Source organism: Pseudochaenichthys georgianus, chromosome 1 (genome assembly GCF_902827115.2).
Source record: "Pseudochaenichthys georgianus chromosome 1, fPseGeo1.2, whole genome shotgun sequence".
Classification (NCBI taxonomy): Eukaryota; Metazoa; Chordata; class Actinopteri; order Perciformes; family Channichthyidae; genus Pseudochaenichthys; species Pseudochaenichthys georgianus.
Window position 1 is genome coordinate 34726730 of NC_047503.1, and position 21973 is coordinate 34748702.

Consider the following 21973-nt stretch of genomic DNA (forward strand, 5'->3'; position numbering starts at 1 on the left):
TTTAAGAGGAAAAGATGCCTGTTTTTTGTTGTTGTTATTACTGTCAGGAAATGTACAACCTAACCCTGGTCCGCCCAGTAGTAATAGTCAGATCGCTACTCCTGCTGATTTTAAAGCTAGGTCTGGGTTGGGTTTCATCCACTTGAATGTGCGCAGTCTGTTAGGTAAACTAGATTTTGTCCGTATCTGGGCAAAATCGACTGACGCTGACGTCATTGTCTTATCTGAAACATGGCTAAATAAGTCTATTTTGGCCTCTGACATTGCCTTAAATGGTTTTAATGTGTATCGTACCGACCGGCCTAATAAAGGTGGTGGCGTTGCAATTTATGTTAAGAATAAGTTCAGTGTAACCACATTAGTTTCCAAATCGATCAGTAAGCAATTTGAATTTTTAGCCTTAAATATAGAAGTGGCAAAGGGTCAACAGGTCATGGTAGTGAGTTGTTACAGACCCCCCTCAGCTGTCAAAGACTCCTTGTCTTCACTAGCAAATATTTTATCACAACTAGACTACAAGGAAATAGTGCTACTTGGAGATTTTAACTGGGACTAACCAGTCCCAGTGACAACTGCAGTGTCAGAGGATTTAAAAAACCTTTGTATCTCATTGAATGTTACTCAGATTGTGGACAGTCCTACTCGTCCAAATATTAAGTCCCCTAATAAATCCTCCCTAATTGATCTCATTTTAACTAATGTTCCCCATAAATATTCATCTGTGGGAGTATTTGCAAATGATCTGAGCGATCACTGTGTTGTAGCCACAATTAGGGACACTAAGGTCCAAAAGGTTAAACCTCGCATTATCATCAAGAGAGACATAAAACATTTTGTGGAGCAGGGTTTTGTGCATGATCTGTTTGATTTTGATTGGGGTAAAATCGATCTGTGTGCTGATGTGGAAACCGCATGGTCTTATTTTTATCTTGGTTTTATGGAGATCATTGATAGACATGCACCCCTGTGTAAATTTAGAGTAAAGGGACGAGACAATCCTTGGTTTTCTGCTGAGCTGTCCAGTCTCCTTCATGAGAGAAACAAGGCCTGGGCAAAGGCTAGGAAATCAGGCTCAGAGGTAGAGTGGCTGCGTTTTAGGCAGCTAAGGAATAGCTTCACTTCAAATGTCAAAAGTGCAAAGTCGAAGTACTATTTGTCAGTTACCACAGAAAACCTAAATAATCCTAGGAAATTTTGGAAAGCAATAAAATCGATATCAACCGGTGAGATCCGTAATGAGCTACCTCCGTGCCTTACCACAGCATCTGGCTCTATATCGGACAGGGCTACTATGCTAAATTGCTTTAATGAGCATTTTGTGTCCTGCGGTTCTATGTTTGATTCTGTTTCTAACTCTGCTTCTGTGAACACTACAGTCTGTGACTCTGAACAACGTGGTCTGGAAAACCCTTTCAGTTTTACTCCTTTTACTGTCAATGTTGTTCATGAAGCCTTATCTAAGCTAGATCCTAGGAAACCAGCTGGCACGGACAACTTAGAACCTTTCTTTTTAAAGATAGCTGCAGACTTTATTGCTCCACCTCTTACTTCTCTTTTTAACCTCTCCCTCAGCACAAATACAATTCCAAAAGTATGGAAGTCTGCTTATGTCTTGCCTTTACTGAAAGGAGGGGAGGCAACTATTTTAAATAACTATAGGCCAATCTCTAAATTGTCAGGTTCTTGAACGCCTAGTGAGTGAACAGGTAAAGGAGTTTTTATGTACAAATGACATCCTGTCTAAACATCAGTCAGGATTCAGAAAGAAACACAGCACCATCACTGCGACAATGAAAGTGGTGAATGACATTACTAGTATTTTAGATAATAAGCAGAGTTGTGCAGCGATGTTTATTGACCTTTCCAAAGCGTTTGACACCGTTGATCATTGCATCTTAAAGCAGAGGCTACTTAGTATTGGCCTATCCAGCCTTGCAGTGGGGTGGTTTGTGAACTACCTCTCTGAAAGGTCCCAATGTGTTCATTTTGATGGACTGTCTTCTGAGTGGTTAAACATTTCTAATGGTGTACCACAAGGTTCTGTTTTAGGACCACTTTTATTCTCCATATATATTAACAGCGTAGGTGATAATGTGGATGAAGCTACTTTACATTTGTATGCGGATGATACTGTAATGTATTGTGCAGGTCCCACCGTTAAGGAGGCTGTTGTTAAATTACAAGCTGTTTTTAACACTATTCAGACTCAGCTCTTTGAATTAAAGCTTCTTTTAAATGTGGATAAAACCAAGGTAATGCTCTTTTCAAAAGCAAAAAAGACACCAGAGCCTGTTTTAGATATTGTAACTACGCAAGGAACAAAACTTGAAGTTGTTGCCTGTTACAAATACCTTGGTATCTGGCTTGATGATTGTCTCTCTTTTAAACTTCATGTCAATAACCTGCTAAAAAAACTGAGGGTTAGGCTAGGGTTCTTTTTCAGAAACAAGTCCTGTTTCTCGCTTGAGGCCAGGAAAAGGCTAGTCACTGTGACCTTTTTACCTGTGCTGGACTATGGGGATCTGGTCTATATGAATGCACCTGCCAATTGCCTGGTCAAGTTAGATGCTGCGTATCACAGTGCACTGAGATTTGTGACAAACTGTAAAGCATTAACCCATCACTGTACCCTGTATGCAAGGGCTGGTTTGCTTTCACTAACTGTACGGAGGCTCAGTCACTGGTACATTTTTATATACAAAGCCATGCTAGGGAAACTTCCATCTTATATCTGCTCCCTGATCTCACGGAAAATTGTAAGTGGCTACTGCCTGAGATCGAATGCTGTGGTTTTATTAAATGTGCCAACTGCTAGGACTGTCTTAGGGAAGACAGCTTTTAGATGCGCAGCTCCTCTGTCTTGGAATAGTCTGCAAATTAAATGGAAACTGAACAATCTGGTGCCACTAAATGTTTTTAAAGCTCGGTTGGATGCTACTCAATCGGAAGCTATTGGTACCTGTTTATGTGGATAATTTTGTAAATGATGCTGTATGATGTCCTTTTGTTGTTCTATTTATGTTTTTATGTTTCATGTGGAACTACTTGAGCAGGTCTTCCTTGGAAAAGAGATCAATGATCTCAATGGGATTTTATCTGTATAAATAAAGGTTTGAAATGAAATGAAATGAATTTAAAAGTGTGAATCCCCAAAACAATTAAAGGTCCTTGAGCACACGCAACACATTTTAAAGTTGACTTTAATGAAATATATTATGTCAACAGGTTACAAATAATTATATTAGGTTAATTGAAAGCAATAATAGTACATTTAAATACTAAATATTAGGTTCCATATATGATATAATATTATTATGCTATTCCCTTTTAACTAATCTAATACAATTATGTGTAATCTGTTATAAAAACACATTTAATTGAAGTCAATGTTTATTTTTTCAATGCAAACAATCATGAATTTAATTAAATATGAAAAAAGTGAATACAATACAACAACAAATATAGAAAATACAATAAAATATAGTAAATATAATTATTATAACAGGCTACAACCAAAAGGGAATAGGATTATGTGTGCTGCACTAGGCCTGTTTTTTTTTTTTACTTCTCTGAAATTAGAAGACTTCTAAGTGTCAACCTCTATGAAAATGTTTTGACCAAGTGTTAGAATTGTATTTACGCATCGACTGCAACGAGGCAGATGGCCTTTGCGGCTGGAGACGGAGAGGAGGGGCCAACTATAAATGTTGTGTTTAATAACAGCCATTGACAAATCCTACTGATCACAGCCCATAATAACTAAAGGCTAAACTAAAGATTGTGATTCAAGAGTGAGTAGGCAGAAGGGTCTACTCAGTTCCTTGCCATATTGTTCCCTGTTGTCACATCCGAGCGCTGTAGACTCAAAATAGTTCAGATTATTTTCACTAGAACGCAGTATTATGACAACAACAGAATCTTCAGCACTGCATTATTCTAATTTTATCACCAAGCCTGCAAGCCAGGACTCTGTGATTGTATTTCTAACGTAGTGCAGCTGTATCAGGAAAGACAATGTGACATTGTTATTGGCTCCTGCTTTAAACTCATGTTGTCACAATAGCCTCCTAAATAAGTAGCATATATATTTCCACCCGAAACAAATTGTTCTTTGGGTTTTAGTTTCAGTTAGCATTTGAGACAATAAACAACAAAATAACCTTTTTGGATAAGAAGTGAGAGCCCTGCTCCTCTGTGACCCGTCTCTACACCACACACGATTGATTGCTTATCTCTCCACTGCACCCTGTCTCTCTCTTTTCTTTCTCCGCTTCATCTGTATTTCTCTTTCCTCATTTCCTCCCTAAACACTCTTGTGTATTACGCACTGTCTTTCTGTTCTCTCCCAGAAACCAGACCATCTGTACAAACAATACGTTGTTTAACGATTTATTTTCCTAAAAATCGCTCAAACGTTACCTGAATTTGTCCAGATATGTATTTTTTGGTATTCTAAGCCCCTTTTGTGATTCGTTTCAAAACAAACAGAGCCATTCTATGTGTTTCCCATTGGACCAAAACCAACAATAAAATGGTTTTGCTATAACAAGTTTTATTTTTGCAGCCAGATTCTAATACGGCTTGTTCTTCGGTGTCATTGTTGTAAAAAAAAGAAAAGAAAAGAATATTATTGAGCACATGTTGACAAGTTCCTCCATTTAAATGAACATGGGCACTTTAGTTTATATTGAGTCAATCTCACATACACATTCCTGCTGTTATAGCTCATCAAATGGCTATTAATCCGTGACTGAAAATAGTCCAACAATCCCTCCTGTCTGAAAAATGACAGTGAGCAGCTCCTAATGCAAAAATTAAAACTGTTTTTCTTTACTGTGACCCATTTTTAAAGATTTACATCTTCTTGGGGACGGGCTTGGGGCAAAGTTCCACAGACAGGAACAAAAGTAGAAAAGTTCTGAGATACTGTCTGTTTGTAGAATGGGGAAACCTACTTTAGATTTAAGCACATATATTAAGTATATTATAGCCCCAGCTGTACCAAATGTGACAGTATGTATTGGCTCTTGCTCTATGCTGTTCTGTTAACCTACCCTCCGTAATTAAGGTGTTTCTAATAAATTCATACGAAATGTTTTTCTCTTCTTCTCCAGGAGATATAACATCTCCTTCCTGAGTGGCTACTATAAGCAAGATGGCACTGATGACCACCCGTTCATCTGCTCAATGGACAGAGAGAACGGGATGCTTCGATGTTCGGATGTTCCTCGCCGCCGTGTGGGCAGGACTTACTGCCTCCTGAGTCCTGAGGAGGCCCGGACAGAGGAGGGACTCAGAGGAGACGATTCGGGGTCATGTGTGAACTGGTACCAGTATTACAACGAGTGTCTGACGGGGGAAGTAAACCCACACAAAGGAGCTATTAACTTTGACAATATTGGATATGCATGGATTGCCATTTTTCAGGTAGGACTTCTTTAAAGGGATTGATCTTTTATCAATAATGATGATGCAATTGAGACATCTCACTGTGAGTACTGTGTGCTTTCATACAGGTGATCACTCTGGAAGGTTGGGTGGACATCATGTACTACGTCATGGATGCACATTCTTTCTACAACTTCATCTACTTTATCTTCCTCATTATAGTAAGTGCACTCTCACGCACACACACAAAGCTAACATAGGTTTTACCTTTTCATGTTGTACATCATATTGAAGTGCTTTTTCTCATTTTCTCCCCTCATGTTTGGAAATGGGCTAGTCAAACATTTTAAACTTAGCGGAAACCACCAGGGTTGAAAATAGCAGCCTTTGAAGAAGTGCCAAAAACTGCTTTTAGAGCCACATGAAGCTGGATCCAGCAGACCAATCTCAACAGACCCCCATGTTAAAATGCCCCACTTCACAGCAGTAATACACGTCAAAAAATAGCAAATGTCTACTATTTTTATTGTTAATGTATAAAAGCATGCATAATTAAGAGCTAGGACTGAGTGATAGGTGGGTGCCTCAACAGATTGGGCCGCTAGCTGACTCACATTGTACTTCACCCAGGCCCGCCTCAGCTACACCTCTTTGGACACTTTTGGATTAGTCTGGAGTACTATGGTGGCTTCACTGCCAGCCAGGTTTGAAAGGGCTGGAGCCTCACAACAACTCTTCAGAACCTTGTATAACGTTTTGTTAAAAACACTTCTCAGCGTAATTCAGTCCAGTTCAAAACCTCTGCAGAGAACATCCTGAGCTGTCGTATTGGATTGCATTAGATAAAGTTGAATACATTGGACACTGGACTGTGTTTTTACAGTGTGTCATGTTTTTTTGTAATGACCAGGTGGGCTCCTTCTTCATGATCAATCTGTGCCTGGTCGTCATAGCAACCCAGTTTTCTGAAACAAAGCAGAGGGAACACGCCTTAATGAAATCGGAGCAGCACGCCCGGCAGCTCCACCAATCGGCTTCTACGCTGGCCAGCGACAGCCAACCAGGGAGCTGCTACGAGGAGATCATCCGCTACCTGGGGCACCTGGGCCGCAAGGCGTGGCGGCGCCTGGGCCGCTGCATCACTGGGACACGAAAGCACTTCCACTGCGTGTGTCAGAAAGACCCTGGAGGCGGAGCCACCAGGGGGGGCGGATCAGGGGAGATGAACGGACTCGCTAACCGGCACTCGGGCCACGTTCCCAACGACCTGTCACACCTTCATCAGCTTTATCACCAGCATCACCAGCATCATCATCATCACCACCACCAGCAGCCCCCCCAGCCTCAGCAGGAGCCTGAGGTGAGAAACGGAGGGAATGGTTTTAATTATCCCTTCATATCGCCCCTCCTCAGCCACTTGGATGCAAAGGCCCGGGACAAGAAGAGGCTGGTTGCCAAGGAGACTGTCAACAGACTGCCACAGCTGGTGCTGGAGCATGGTGAGAACCAAGGGGTGTGTGTGTGTGTTTGAGGGTGTCAGTGTTTGTGCTCCGCTATTAGCTCGTCAACCTGGTCCCTGCAGGTGTGACTGCTTGGGTGTGTTGATTATTTAGATTAAAGGGGTTGTTAACAAAGCTTTCAAAGAAGAGTTCAACCCAAAATGTAAACACTTCTTCCTCTTACCTGTAGTGCTAATAACCAATCTAGATTATTGTTGTGTGAATTGCAGAGTGTTGAAGATACTTAATACATCTCAAATATAGGGGGATTGAATGGCATTAGCAATGTTTTTGTTTCAGAAATGAATACCAGTTAATACCAATACCAGTTACCAGACCAATACCAGACCGTTTTGTGAGCAGATTTAATTAGACACCGTTTTCTTTCTACCAAATTACAAGTGCTTACCATGTCACTGCACATAACAAATTGTGCATTTATGGACAAGAGCAAAAGAGGGAGGGGATTTGTGGTGCTCTAACTACCCTCATTTGCCATAGCCCCCCTGTAACTCATAACCCCCAACACATGTATGTGGTTTATTTTACAATATCATTTACTTTTATTTATTTGTTTATGCTTGTTTGCATCTCTCTGTCTCTCAACATCCAGCACAGCTATGCACCTCCTAATGTACTCACTTAACAATTTCACAACACAGACACTCACTCTCTTAGCTGTTGGGCTTACGGTAATCATATGCCAACAATATTTAGACACTAAATCAAACCACTGGCCAGCAGTGCATCCACCAGGATGATATATGTGCGGTGAAATCATTTTGATTCATTAGTCGACGTTTTGTTCACTGGCTGCATCAGTTTGAGATTTCAGAAATTGACGCTGAATGTTGACAGTCCTGTCTTTTGCTGACTGCGTGTGTGCAAGCCAGGTCTGTGGAAATGATATATTAAGATGGGTTTTGTAAACCTTATATTTATCCCTTGAGCTGAATATATTGCGTTGTTTTTAAAATGAAAGGACATTGTAATTTTGTGCATGCATGCGTGTGCAACCCCCATAACACCAGCAAAGGAAAATCTCTGACTCTGTTCATCATACCAGAGGCTCGTGCTCAATGTTTTGGTGTAGTTCAGTAGTGATTTCTGGTGTGGGACCTTGCTGTTGAGTTTTTCAAATGTAATTTTGATGCTTTGAGCACAAAAAGCTGAGTGCAATCCAGAAATTGTATCTTAGAAGTGGATGTAGTCACTGTGATGGCATGGTTTTGAAGACTCACATTTTGCCCGTCGCCATCTTGGTTTTAAGGTCATCATGTTTTGTGGAAACAGGAGTGATAAAAGAGCAAAGTACAATCGAAAGCTTTAAGTTGACCTCAATTTTACAATAATATGAATATATTGAAAACACACTGAAGGGGTTAAAGTTGTAAGACAAGAACATGGAAGACACCAGATGGTAGCAACATTCGATCTAAAAGGCAGCAAAACCTTTAAAAAACCTGCTTTATTGTCTGCCATCTCCAATATTATTGAACTCACACCAAAACAATCGAGAATGATAAATAGTGCTCAAGGTAAAAAAGAAAAATACTTGGATTTAAAGATGAACTGTCCCTTTGATGTGCCCCTGTGTTATCGGTAACTTTGCTTTATTTCTTCTGATTATTTCTTTAAAATAAATAATCTTTGAGACCCAATTATTACAGAGCATATTTCCCCACTCGCCCTCGGCAGCATTTAGACATGCAGCTCACAGAAGTCTGTCACCTCTGACACAGTGTATGTGGATTAAATATGCTCAAAGTATTATAAAAAAGGAGAAGAGCTTCTGCATGCCCTGCACATTTCATTTTACATTCAAAAGTGTTCAGACCTTGATCAGCCTGCGAGGCAAACTGTACACTTTGTTGTATTTCTACATTCAGGTAATAGGCCCAAAGGAAACGCATCTGTCACCCTTACATAATATTGCACTTGGGGTATTTTTGGCCTATTGGATTTGTAGAAAACAAATGTGGAGACTAAGTGATGTGATATATGAAAGGGGAGGTCAACACACATTTACAGGAGTTTCATGCTGGATAAACAAATAATCTGTTAAAAACATTTGGCAAATGCTGTCATACAACAAAACACTGTATTTAACAAAATAAGTCAAAAGAGTCATAACGCTTTAGTCAAACCTATTCAAGCCTACAGATTGCAGTTTTAACAATTGATAATTCATCCAGAACAAATCTCCCTGACCTTTTTGTACATATCTCATCCTCTATGGTTGATTACCTTACATCTGAGGAGAGACATAAAATGAAGGAATTAGGATGTGACTGTTCATGGAAATGATTAACAACAGGATATTGTAGAGACATGTCACCCCGATTGAACATCTTTTACTTACTTACACTAAATGTGTTATAAAATGTATTTTTAGATAATTAACGGCAGCATGTCTTGGCAGAGACAATGTAAATTACTCTGGATAAATCACACACTTTGAGAACTTGCCCTGGAAGATTTTATGGTTCTGATTTTCAGATGTAAAGGGTTTAAAGGGCTCCTCCAAAGGAATGCCCTCCTACATATTGGGGGACCCACTTCACAGAAACATTCAACTGGACGGTCAAATTCAGAGCAGCAGATATCCTGACTTTAATTCCCTGATACGCTCCAAAACACAGCACATACTTTTAAAGACTCTATACTTGGGCTTTAGAAAACTATTTTCCACAAAATAACACTGAAAACATCACAGTGATTTTGTCTGTTTTCTGCTATTTTCTCAGGCCACAACATCTGGCTTTATGCTTATTTTCCGAAAGCTTCATTCATAACGTTCATGTCAACATTCAAAATGACATTTCAACTTTAAATCAACATTTGATTGTTAATTATTTTTTCTTGCATGTCTATTCATTCTGTTTAAACCCAGTATTTCTGCACGGTTGCAGATAAAGATGAAGCTACAATAATCAGTGTTTCCCCTGTTTACCAGCTCTGCAGAATTATGAGTGCCGATGCTAAAAATGTAACTCAATCATTAATATTTCCTACTCTCGCAGCTTAGTCTCTCCACACACGCTCATGGAGTGGAGCAGAGGAGAGACAGGTGAGGAGAGGATAACACTGTCTGAACCGGTGGCAAACAGGCTCTAAATGAATGGTATTATCCTATTCATAGATTCTAATGGTGGCTGTGAAGGATTTGTTTGATCCATACATTTCATAAAATGTGTAAAGTTGGAAAGTCAACATTATTTAAAAAAAAAAAGATGGATAGCATTTCCAAAACCATGCTTTTATCCATAAATATGCTGCTTTTATCCTTATTTGTTGGTGTCTAGCCTTTCAAAATCAACAATCACTACTTGCTCACCCGCTTGCTGCACACAAAGGGAGGCAAGCACTGAAAATGTATATTCATTAAAGAAAGTTAATTTAATAGAAAGAGAGAGTTACTCATGTAATCCCATTAATTACTTTATTCAAATTGAGAATTTTCTTGGCGGATAATTATTTTCTTCTAGGGTGATGATGTCATGAAATATGACGACAGACCTTTGACATTTGTATAATCTCGCTAGAAGTTTCCAATGTCAAAAAAAAGGTACAGCCCTACCATCCAGTGTTAGAAGCCATAAGTGGTATTCCCCATTATGTTTGACCTTCATGTGTAAAATGTTAAGTGACAGAGAAAGTACAGTGTATACAACTCAGTGGTTAATGTAACTGGCACACTTCCAGTGCAAAGAAAACTGAGTAAAATTCAGTGTGTGCTCGAATGCATTGGCAATCCTGGGCCGAATTATTTTTACAGAAAAGGTTTTTTTGTAACGGAGAGCAATTTTTAGCAATTCCGCCTGCTGAAAGTTTCCCTGCAGCCCATATTATCTATATAGAGGCTCACCACAGAACGGCTAGATTGGATTCACTATATCAGTCTCCAGTGAAACATGAATTTGTTGTAATTGTGATGACAAGTGAACTGCTGCTGCTAGATTAGTCTTTGTTGTTATGCCATTGGAGCATTCCTCCCGAGATGCTTGCTAATGAATTCTGCTGAAATCTTACTCCCGCTTCACTCCACGCCCCTTCCCCCTATCTCACACACACACACACACACACACACACACACACACACACACACACACACACACACACACACACACACACACACACACACACACACACACACACACACACACACACACACACACACACACACACACACACACACACACACACACACACACACACACACACACACACACACACACACACACACACACACACACACACACACACACACACACACACACACACACAAACCCCTGTTCTAATAAAAGATCTCCCCCTCTTCACAAAAGCATCCCAACTGCACAGTTTTATTGAATTTCTCACAGATAATTAAATGAAGGTGCTCTCCTTTACCTGGCAGATTATATATTGAGTGACGAAATATCATCTGCAGGATTGCAACATGCGGAATCAACTATGTACCATTAACCTTGTGCATGTAGGATGTATGATGTTAATAACCCGTGTCTATATCACCTCTTCCCTGTGTCTGTGCAGGTGGGTGTACCGGGCAGCCTGGGTTACCGTTGCCAGGTGAAGTCCCAGGAGACTCCTCAGTATGCCCGTATTGCATCTACTACAACCAACTGAGTGATAGTGAACATGTTAATGAGCATCCTGAAGATCAGCATCATGGTTACAACAAATCATGCCATGGCAACAGCCCGTGTCATAGTAGCAGCCCATGCCACTGTAGCAGCCCCCCCCGACGCGTCGATGCTCAGGTGTCGGAGCCGAAGAAAAGGCTGTACAAGCGCTGCTGGGCGGGACTCCAATCTAAACTGGAACTCATCGTTTCCAGCAGATACTTCAGCAGAGGGATCATGATTGCCATCCTCATTAACACACTGTCGATGGGCATAGAGTACCACGAACAGGTATGTAAGAGTCTGAGTGATGGTAAGAGGCTGCACGTGTGTATGCACATGCATAGCTATGTGTGAGACACTTGCAGATTGGATGTGGTTCAGTTTGATTGAAAATGGATGTGCTAATCACTGTGAAGTCAATAACCCCACCCTCCAATCAAAACGTACAACACCAAGCATATGGGATCACCAAGCGTGTGCGTGTGTGTGTGTGTGTGTGTGCGTGTGTGAGTGTGACTTTGTGTGGGCTGAGCACGCATGTATCAGAAGGTGGAGAACCTCATAAGACCTGAAGTGTTAATTAAAGCATGACCCCGGGACAGGAGAGAGTGAGCGGTGTGGAGACGGGGCAGAGTGAGAAAAGCCAGTGTGAGCGAGTGAAGAAGTGAGGAGGAGGAGAGCAGATCTGACATTGTGATTGGCTGAAAGGCAGAGAGAGACGGTGGGAGACGGGGGAAGATTGCCGTCGGCCCATTTCCTGAACAATATGATAGACTTGAATGGCCTTGACGTCTTGAATATCTAACATTTAAGGATAAGACCAGCTCTTTTTTATCCTTTTTAAAATGAGCCGGTCGTTTGAAGAGACCAAAACCAAGAGTGAACTGTTTGAATGAATAAAGGAATAGAAGAACAGCCTGATACCGTTTTTTCTCTGTGCCATAGAATTCGATTGTCATCTAAAAAAATATTTATTACAAATACAGAGCGATACAATGTAGTTGGATTACCCTTCCTCATTTCAGGGAACGTGAACAGTGTGTTCATGTTTTTTGAATCCCCGGAAAGTAGCTCTTTGACAGGCAAATGTCACGAGCATGCTCAGAGACACACCTTCTTGTTCACACCGCTGCGTTTGTTGTCAAGCTGGGAGAAATAAACCACAATGTTTGTATTTACTGTAATGAAGAAATGCCACCTCATGCTATGTTTTCAATACCTTCGTTTTTATTCAACAAGATCTCCATGGCATGATGGCATGTGATGATGACACTCTCGATATGTGAAGAATAAAACTTAAAATATGTGGTTCTCAAACGGTTTCTGTATTGCCCCTGTTTACAATCAGAAAGCCTTTAATGCGCCTATCGCCCTGCAAACAATTGTTTTTACAAACCAAAAATAGTGTGAAAATGACTGACAAAACATATTTGAAAATAATCATCTAAAATGTACATGAACTACTTTTGGATTCATGAAAATGACTACTTAAACATAGACTTGGACTGAAAAAAACACTCTGAGAGTAAGATCATTTTTAATATGCACAGTGTTTTGCAGTCGGACTCAATATTGATAGCCTTGCTTGACACTCCTTTTGGACTAGAATCAAATGAATTCAGCTCCAACTCTTCCTTCCAGTCATGTGTGTCCCTCCTGTAATACCTCTACAGACCCAAGAGTGGCCCGCCCTGCAAATTGAGAACCACAGCTTTAAGTAATATGAATGACATCAATAATAAAAAGTATATTCCCTCAATCTACTCCAGAGGATAGTCAGTGAAAGCACACCTGTATTCACATCCTGGAGCAGCTGCGCTCTCCATATCTCATCATCCATATAAAGCTAAACTGCAGCCTTGAGGGGCATTTCAGAAACATGTTTACTCTCCTCACTGCCAGTCTGTCTGTCTCTGTTTATTTGTTCATTTTTCTCTCTGCCTGTCCAATATGTACATCAATCTCTCTCTGTTTTCTCTCCACAAACACTGCGCCTCTTCAGCCGAAGGAGCTGACAGATATTTTGGAGATCAGTAACATGGTGTTCACCAGTCTGTTCAGTCTTGAGATGCTGCTGAAGCTGGCAGCTCTCGGGCTCTTTGGCTACATCAAGAACCCCTACAACGGCTTCGACAGCGTCATCGTCATCATCAGGTGGGGCTCTAGAGGGAGGGAGGGGTCTTTCACTGTAAGTTAACCCCAAAATAGATATTCTGTAAGTGGATATTGGTTTTTGTCGTTTGAAAATCCTCCCTGTGAGTCAGAGTCCTGAGCTGTCACAGTGGCTCTGCAGTGAAGCACTGTGGCTGCACTCTGAAGTCTAAGGGACCTGTATTCACTCCATTATGAAGTACTACAAGCTAAATTATGTATCTGAGCTGGAAGGGCTTTGCTTGTTTACTGTACCAGCGCACAACGGTATCCCCTCCTTAATTGGCTGGTAAGCTGTAAACAGCATTGGCCCATTTCCTCTTTTCAGTTGCCACATAGCCACAACAAAAACGACTTAGCACTTTCCTTACCTGAAATGAGACTATTGTGCTTTGATGCTAATGCTGATTTAAATGGAGTTGCAGCTGTGGTTAAGAACATATTGATTCCTTTGCTTGCTTAAATGCAAATCTAACTTTGTGTTTATAATGCTGCTTGTGTGTGTTGCAGTGTGTGGGAGATTATGGGTGAGGCAGAGGGAGGCTTGTCGGTGCTTCGTACCTTCAGACTGCTGAGGGTTTTGAAGCTGGTCCGCTTCCTTCCTGCTCTGAGGAGGCAGCTGGTGGTGCTGGTGAAGACCATGGACAATGTGGCCACATTCTGCATGTTGCTGATGCTCTTTATATTCATATTCAGGTATTTGTCTTCCTTTCTCTCAAGGCTCACCAACCAAACCCTTCTTTTCTCAGCTTCAATTATACCTTTTGGAGAATTGCAATCATTATTTCTGACCTTTTTCTTACACTGTTGCAAAACGTAATTTACCACATGCATCATCACCCTTTCCACTCACACAATTATTCACGCAGGCAGTATTACATATCCATAATAAATTACTATGTAATGAAAGTAATGTATTTTCTGATTGTTTTGTGTCTGTTTGTGTGTTGCAGTATCTTGGGAATGCATTTGTTCGGCTGCAAATTCGGTTTGCAACAAGACACTGGAGACACCTTACCTGACAGAAAAAACTTTGACTCCCTGCTCTGGGCGACTGTCACTGTGTTTCAGGTTAGACAAAGACACCGACATGCACTATTCCCCTCAGATACAGACACACCAGAAGAGTTCATAAGTACACTGACAAACATATTTAATGTTGAGGAAATTCCCTCAACAGCTTAAAAAACAGCTTAAACAGCTTAAAGTGCGATTTTAAAACTAATTGGGAGGAAATCAGCAGAAGCCGCCGTCACCCGTAGGAGACCTGACGATATTCCCCATTTATTCATGTGCTCCAATTTGAGAGTGCTCACTCTCGACTTTCCAACAAAATAGAAAGACTCTCCCAGTGGGCAGGTGAGATACGCTTCACAAGCAGAGTCGGAGGAAGAGTAATGAATCAAGCGCTCCACAGGAGCTCATTCACCACTGATGAGCATCATTAACGTTCAACTGACTATGAGATATGAAAGGAAGAACCCTCTTGCATTATGACTCCTATTATACTTACAAACAGCTACTACAGTTGATATCTGGTCCGTTCTGTTTGACGGTGTTTGTCTTGTATCTCTTCCCCTCTGCAGATCCTCACTCAGGAGGACTGGAACGCGGTGCTCTACAATGGGATGGCCTCCACCACGCCGTTGGCCGCCCTCTACTTTGTAGCCCTCATGACATTCGGCAACTATGTCCTCTTCAACTTGCTTGTAGCCATTTTGGTGGAGGGCTTTCAGGCCGAGGTAAGGGGCAAAGATGCAGTTTCATTTCAGCTACCCAGAGAACGAGGCAGCGAGAACGGGACTAATTGAGCTCTGTTGTGCTGATGATACCAAAGCTGCCTACGAGAGCATAATCTCCATTATCCTGCCTGTGTGGCTTCTCCCCTTTCTCTCTGTATCCGCTGTCTTCCTGTTCTTGCACAGTTGTCCTCTCTCCCCCCCCCCCCCTCTCTCTCTCTCTCTCTCTCTCTCTCTTTCTCTTTTCGTTCCCTTGTCTTTCTTTCTTTCTCTCTATCTTGTATCTTTCTCACACACACACACACACACACACACACACACACACACACACACACACACACACACACACACACACACACACACACAATTCTCTCCAGGGTAGGATGTGTTTGATATCGCCTGCCATTCACAGCTGGTGAGCTTTTGTTGTTTTTGTTGTTTAGTTTTCATCTTTTATCTCCAGCATCAGAGAACACTTGCTCGCGCTCTCTAGCTCTATCATAAACACACACACACACACACACACACACACACACACACACACACACACACACACACACACACACACACACACACACACACACACACACACACACACACACACACACACACACACACACACAGAGATACCCTTTGCCAATGCCGTCTGCCTCCATATTTCTGGCGTGAATTTTAATTAAATTCAGTAAAGCTTTATTGGCGTGACGACAGGAGAGCGCTGCCAAAGCCATGCATATAACTCAACTAGAACACTGGAGATCCCCTTCGCCCGTCTGCCTCCCGCTCTTTGTTTCTCAGTCTGTGCCCCATTTGATCACTTTTATACCAGTCAACAGACAGTGGGGAAATGATCATGATGCACATTACGATGGTAGTGGGGATCCCGGTGATGTGGGTGTTTGTGTGTTTAGGGTGATGCCAACAGATCCGAGGCAGATGACGAGAGGCAGTCGCTCTGTTACGAGGATGAGGAGAAGTTGAGAGAGATTTGCGCTGCAGGTACTAACTCTTATATTAATTCAGAGCTGGACATGGAAACATGGACCCTCAAATGCATGACCATCCAGCTTTTAAACAAATCAACAGCTTTACTAAAGGGTGTTTTAAAAAGAAAAGATACACAAACTGAAGTATTTTTACCCAAACTGTGTAAACATTTTGGGTAAAACGTTTACAGACCGCTTCCTCGTTTACTTATGACCTGCCCTATGGTACTAGTTGTGTTGCAAACAATACCAAGAACCTTTCCCTATTAGATCATTTTTATGAAACCCAAAGATTCTGTAAAATTGTCTATTAATTTGAAAACTTTCCATGTTTTGAATTCTTTATTCATTTAATAACTGCTGCACATCCCAGAGTTTCTCTCTCTATGGAGATGTAAAAGCTGTTTTCTAACAGAAATGTAGTCAGCCAGAAATAAATACTGTACATTTTCAAACGGTGCTTTTTATTACGCTTTTTTTTAAACATTGGTCTGATCTTAGACCTATTTTTAACAACTATATGCTGAATGAATTGGTATCTTAATTGGGAAACTTCATCATGTGTATCACTAAATTACAAAATGTAAACTACACCTCAGGTTTTCAAATTCACAAATCAGAAAACATGACCTCTGTTGCTGAATTTTGTAGCAAAAACTGTGAAAAATACGTTTTAATAAACAGAAATGATCCTTTAACTAAAATGTTTTCCTTTGGTTGTGTTTGTGCAGAGCTCAAGATCCAGGCCATGATGTTGAGTCCCAATGGTCTCCTGAACCCAAAGGCCTCCATGCCCCAGCTCCAACCCCCCCCTCCTCCTCTGCCCGTCATCACACACACGGCAGCCACGCCCACCATCAACTACAGCCAGTCGCGGCGGGCGAGTGGCGTCTCCATGGACGTCCACAGCCTAGAGCTGAGGTCTCCGGTGAGCCACATGATTGTATTATCACCACATTCAAAAGTGCAATAAAGTTGATTTGCAGAAGCACTCAAAATTAAAATGATAAAATATATTAAAAAGAAGAGATAAAGTTGAGCTGGGCCTTCAATTTGATTGGAAAGATGAATGTCTTGAATGTCTAAAGCTGAGGATTTGTGATTGTTTTGCAGTGTAAAATTGACACTGATATAATCTAAATGAGAAAAAAAGCTTCCTTTTGACCTTTAATTAAAGTGGAGTTTGTTTGTTGACATTCGGTGATTCTCGACAAAACCCATCATGGGCATTCTTAAGACACATATATTTGAGGCATTTACTTCTTCATATAACATTTGCAAAGCAACATTACTTGAAGTACCAATTTTTCGGCTGGACTGTTCAATTGACTCTGTGGGTCTGCATGTCGATATTTATTACCTGAGTGGATCCAAGCAAAGCTTCTATCGGCTCTGGTCGTGTGGTGTGTCAGAACCATCACAGGAGAGAACTGTTTTCCGGCGGTTTAACAGAGAGTCAAACCTGTGCAGCGCAGAGAAAAATGACATGCATTGCTGCTCTTTTCAGCCGCCGCTGCCGGTTAATTGGTCAGAGATGGTGTTCTCTCCATGTCATAGTCTGCTCCATCATTCACCAGTAGTTTTCCATTCACCTGTCTCACCTGTTTTCCACACCCACTCGTTAACTCACTCTCTTTCTCTTCTGCACCCATTAGCTTCTGCCAGTATTTAAACTCGCACCTGACACACACTCTTTGCCAGATTGTACTTTGCCTCATGCTTGTCTCTCCCGCGTTCAACACTAGATTGCCTACCCGGTTCCGACCCTGCCTGGCCCCGACCTGCCTGCTCTGCCTGTTTCCTGATCCTGCCTGTCCCTCGACTATCCTGCCTGGCCTGTTATCCGACCCTGCCTGTATCCACGCTGACCGCCTCGCTTACTCCCTGACCCTCTGCCTGTCCCTGACTCACCTTCTGCCCGCTGTCCTCCGGTGCGTTATACTGCCCGGTTGGTATTCCTCCGATCCAGTGGAATCTCCAATAAAGGATATTACCAATTCTCCTTGGTTTCTCGAGTGCTGCATTTGGGTTCTCCTTAAGACTGTGACAGAACAATCTGGCCTTCTGTCACAGTCTTAAGGAGAACCCAAATGCAGCACTCGAGAAGCACCGGAGGACAGCGGGCAGAAGGTGAGTCAGGGACAGGCAGAGGGTCAGGGAGTAAGCGAGGCGGTCAGCGTGGATACAGGCAGGGTCGGATAACAGGCCAGGCAGGATAGTCGAGGGACAGGCAGGATCAGGAAACAGGCAGAGCAGGCAGGTCGGGGACAGGCAGGGTCGGAACCGGGTAGGCAATCTAGTGTTGAACGCGGGAGAGACAAGCATGAGGCAAAGTACAATCTGGCAAAGAGTGTGTGTCAGGTGCGAGTTTAAATACTGGCAGAAGCTAATGGGTGCAGAAGAGAAAGAGAGTGAGTTAACGAGTGGGTGTGGAAAACAGGTGAGACAGGTGAATGGAAAACTACTGGTGAATGATGGAGCAGACTATGACACTCCAGCTGTGGATGAGTGGTTAGAGATGAGGGTTTTACACTCGAGTTTTACTGGTTCTTATTTGTGACATTTCAGGTGGTTGGACTAATTTATTTCTGCCTGGAAAGTTATGTACATGTTTTTGACCTTCTTTGAATCCAGTTTCACACAGCACAGTGTTTTCTTTTCAAGACTTGAGAGGAATGAATATATTTGCTATCTAAAAAGCTTTTTATTTTATTGCCTGTTAGGCCTCTGTCTCTCACACATTAGGTGTTTTACATTAATGTCCTGCCCCCTCTTTCTGTGTGCAGTTTCTCATGTGGAGTCACATATCATTTGTTGATTAAGCTAGGACAGAAATGGTTTCGATGCGACAGTCACATAATCATTGACAGATAAAAACGAGATCACAAAGGGTCCTGAATAATGCTCTTAAATCTGACGGCCTTATGTTTGTCCAGGCTGGTATTTGCTCTACAGCAGTGCTACTGGCCAATAACTCCACAGGGTGCCTTCAGTCTGTTAATGGAATACTTCACCCACAAAATGACCATTTGTATTCAACATAAATTACTCACCGCACGTTACTTTAAACTCTCGAGGAAAACTCTGTGAGCGAAGAATAAAAAATTGAGAAAGGTATTGATGAACTGAAGCAAAAGCAAAACTCTATCAAAACATCTTTTGATAATATTCAGACTCCCACGGACAATATTTTATGAAAGTCGTGAGCATACTACTGGATAATTCATCAAGGTTATTATCGGTTTTTTATTCTTTGATCACAGTGGAGGCCCATGAGAAAAATAATGTCTTTTCAAGAATTGAAGGTAAGGGATAAGTGTTTGATATAGAAATGGTTATTTTGTAGATGAAGTATTCCCTGAAAAATGAGATGTTTACTTGCACTTAAAGGTCACCTATAATAAATCCACTTTTCATGTCTTTTATACATCAACATGTGTCCCCTCTGCATTAAGAGATTCTGAAAGTTTCAGGAAAAAAGATTATCTCTCTTTTTGTCCTGATCCATTTATATAAAAACCTGTCTGAAAATGAGCTGATCAGATTTTAGCCACTTTATGATGTCATAACGATTTTTTGGCTTGTCTAACCATTAGCCAATCAGCAACCAGAGTAACCCCCCTCCACCGTATCGCCTGAATCTCCTCCTAGAGCACCATTGTGTTTTATTTTAACCCAATATCTCTCAGAGGGGCGTTGGGAGGGGCTCCTTATTTTCATCTAAAGTAACAGACCCAGAATCAGCACTTTAGTAACAGGGCTGAAACAGAGGGGATTATAGGATGCTCCAATGCATGATCTGTTTGGTATTTCGAGCCAAACACTTCAGAGACATGTTTTGTATATATCTGAGACCTATTATATATTGATGAAAAACAGTATAATAGGGGACCTTTGAAGAAGTCAGTCAGAAATAGTTCTTCCCGTTTGAAGTTGGCTACACAGGATCCGTGGGAGAGCCGGCGCTCCAGCTGGACGAGCATCAGCCGAGCCCCCAGCCTGCACCGGAGGAGCCAGTCGGGGGAGATGGAGTCGCTGCTGTCCGACACACACACCAGCTCCAACTACAGCAGCAGGGACCAGTCTCTGGACCAGGCGGACTACCTGCAGGTGCCCGTGCTCCACTCCCCCGACTGCAACGGCACCACCTTCCACCTCCCGGACCCCGACGACGCTAACGTGAGCACAAACTGCAGCGACACCCAGGACGAGGACGAGATTGAAGAGGTACGGCCTGCCTCATTTTTGATTATTATTTATTTGTTCCAGATTAAAAAAATATTGATGTAAGGCTGTTTAAATGAGTCATGAGCACAAGGTTGTTTTCACTGTGTGCCGCTTCTGTTATTTCCAGTTAAAACAATTGAATAAAAGAAGTCGCTTCAGCGTGTTCAAAAGTTCAAAAATCTGCTGCTAATTATCTTGCGAAGGCATAATTCCAACCTTAGTACCCTTAGACTCTTTGAAAATATTTAATTAGCTGAATTTAATTTATGAGCAGGGAGGAGGATATACTGGGCACAAAAACTTGTGCTGTGTTGGGCTTTTTATGCACTGATACAACACGAGTCACATCTGCAATGCAACACAAATGATTTCATATGTGTGTGTGTGTGCGTGTGTGTGTGTGTGTGTTTCTTTTAGAGTTTCTGTAAGAAGTTGAAGAAGATTCTGGAGCCATACGAGCCTCAGTGGTGCCTGGACCATGAAGAGTGGTCTCTCTATGTGTTCGCTCCTCACAACCAGTAAATACACACACACACACACACACACACACACACACACACACACACACACACACACACACACACACACACACACACACACACACACACACACACACACACACACACACACACACACACACACACACACACACACACACACACACACACACACACACACACACACACACAGCCTTTGATTCTTTCCTCACGAGTGGCCTAAGTGGCTTAAACCACAGCGTGTGTTAAACCTCACAGTTGAAGGGGGGAGGTAACATCCAAGATGAAGAAATACAATTTTCCCTTTTATCAATTAAGCTTCTCCAGTGAGAACCAGCACATTACGTAGACTTATGCAGTGAAGTAGAGATGTTCGTTAAAACCGGAGTAACTCATTTAATTCCTTTTCTGTTTCTCACTTCAGGTTGAGGCTGTGGTGTCAGAGGGTCATCGGACACAAGCTGTTTGATCATGTCATCCTCCTCTTCATCTTCCTTAATTGCATCACTATTGCACTGGAGAGACCCGACATACAGTCCAACAGCATGGTAGCACACACACACACACACACACACACACACACACACACACACACACACACACACACACACACACACACACACACACACACACACACACACACACACACACACACACACACAACACACAACACACACACACACACACACACACACACACACACACACACACACACACACACACACACACCACACACACACACACACACACACACATTCACTCTCTATTTATCTATACTTGTGAGGTCCCTCATTACATTATGCTTTCCTGAACGACATTGGAACAACATGCTAAACCCCAACCTCGACTGTGTGGTTG

The 21973-nt window shown here is 41.9% G+C and overlaps 1 protein-coding gene across 1 annotated transcript in view; it reads left to right on the forward strand.

Annotated features, from left to right (window-relative positions):
* LOC117448170 (voltage-dependent T-type calcium channel subunit alpha-1H-like) overlaps positions 1–21973 on the forward strand; it is a 53341-nt gene that overhangs the window by 13583 nt on the left and 17785 nt on the right. Inside the window, 13 exon segments of the mRNA XM_034085335.1 lie at positions 5115–5427; positions 5517–5609; positions 6299–6887; positions 11424–11803; positions 13518–13669; positions 14177–14362; positions 14620–14737; positions 15253–15408; positions 16317–16404; positions 17123–17319; positions 20325–20618; positions 21036–21136; positions 21540–21663. Of these exon segments, the coding sequence (XP_033941226.1) occupies positions 5115–5427; positions 5517–5609; positions 6299–6887; positions 11424–11803; positions 13518–13669; positions 14177–14362; positions 14620–14737; positions 15253–15408; positions 16317–16404; positions 17123–17319; positions 20325–20618; positions 21036–21136; positions 21540–21663 (2791 nt within the window).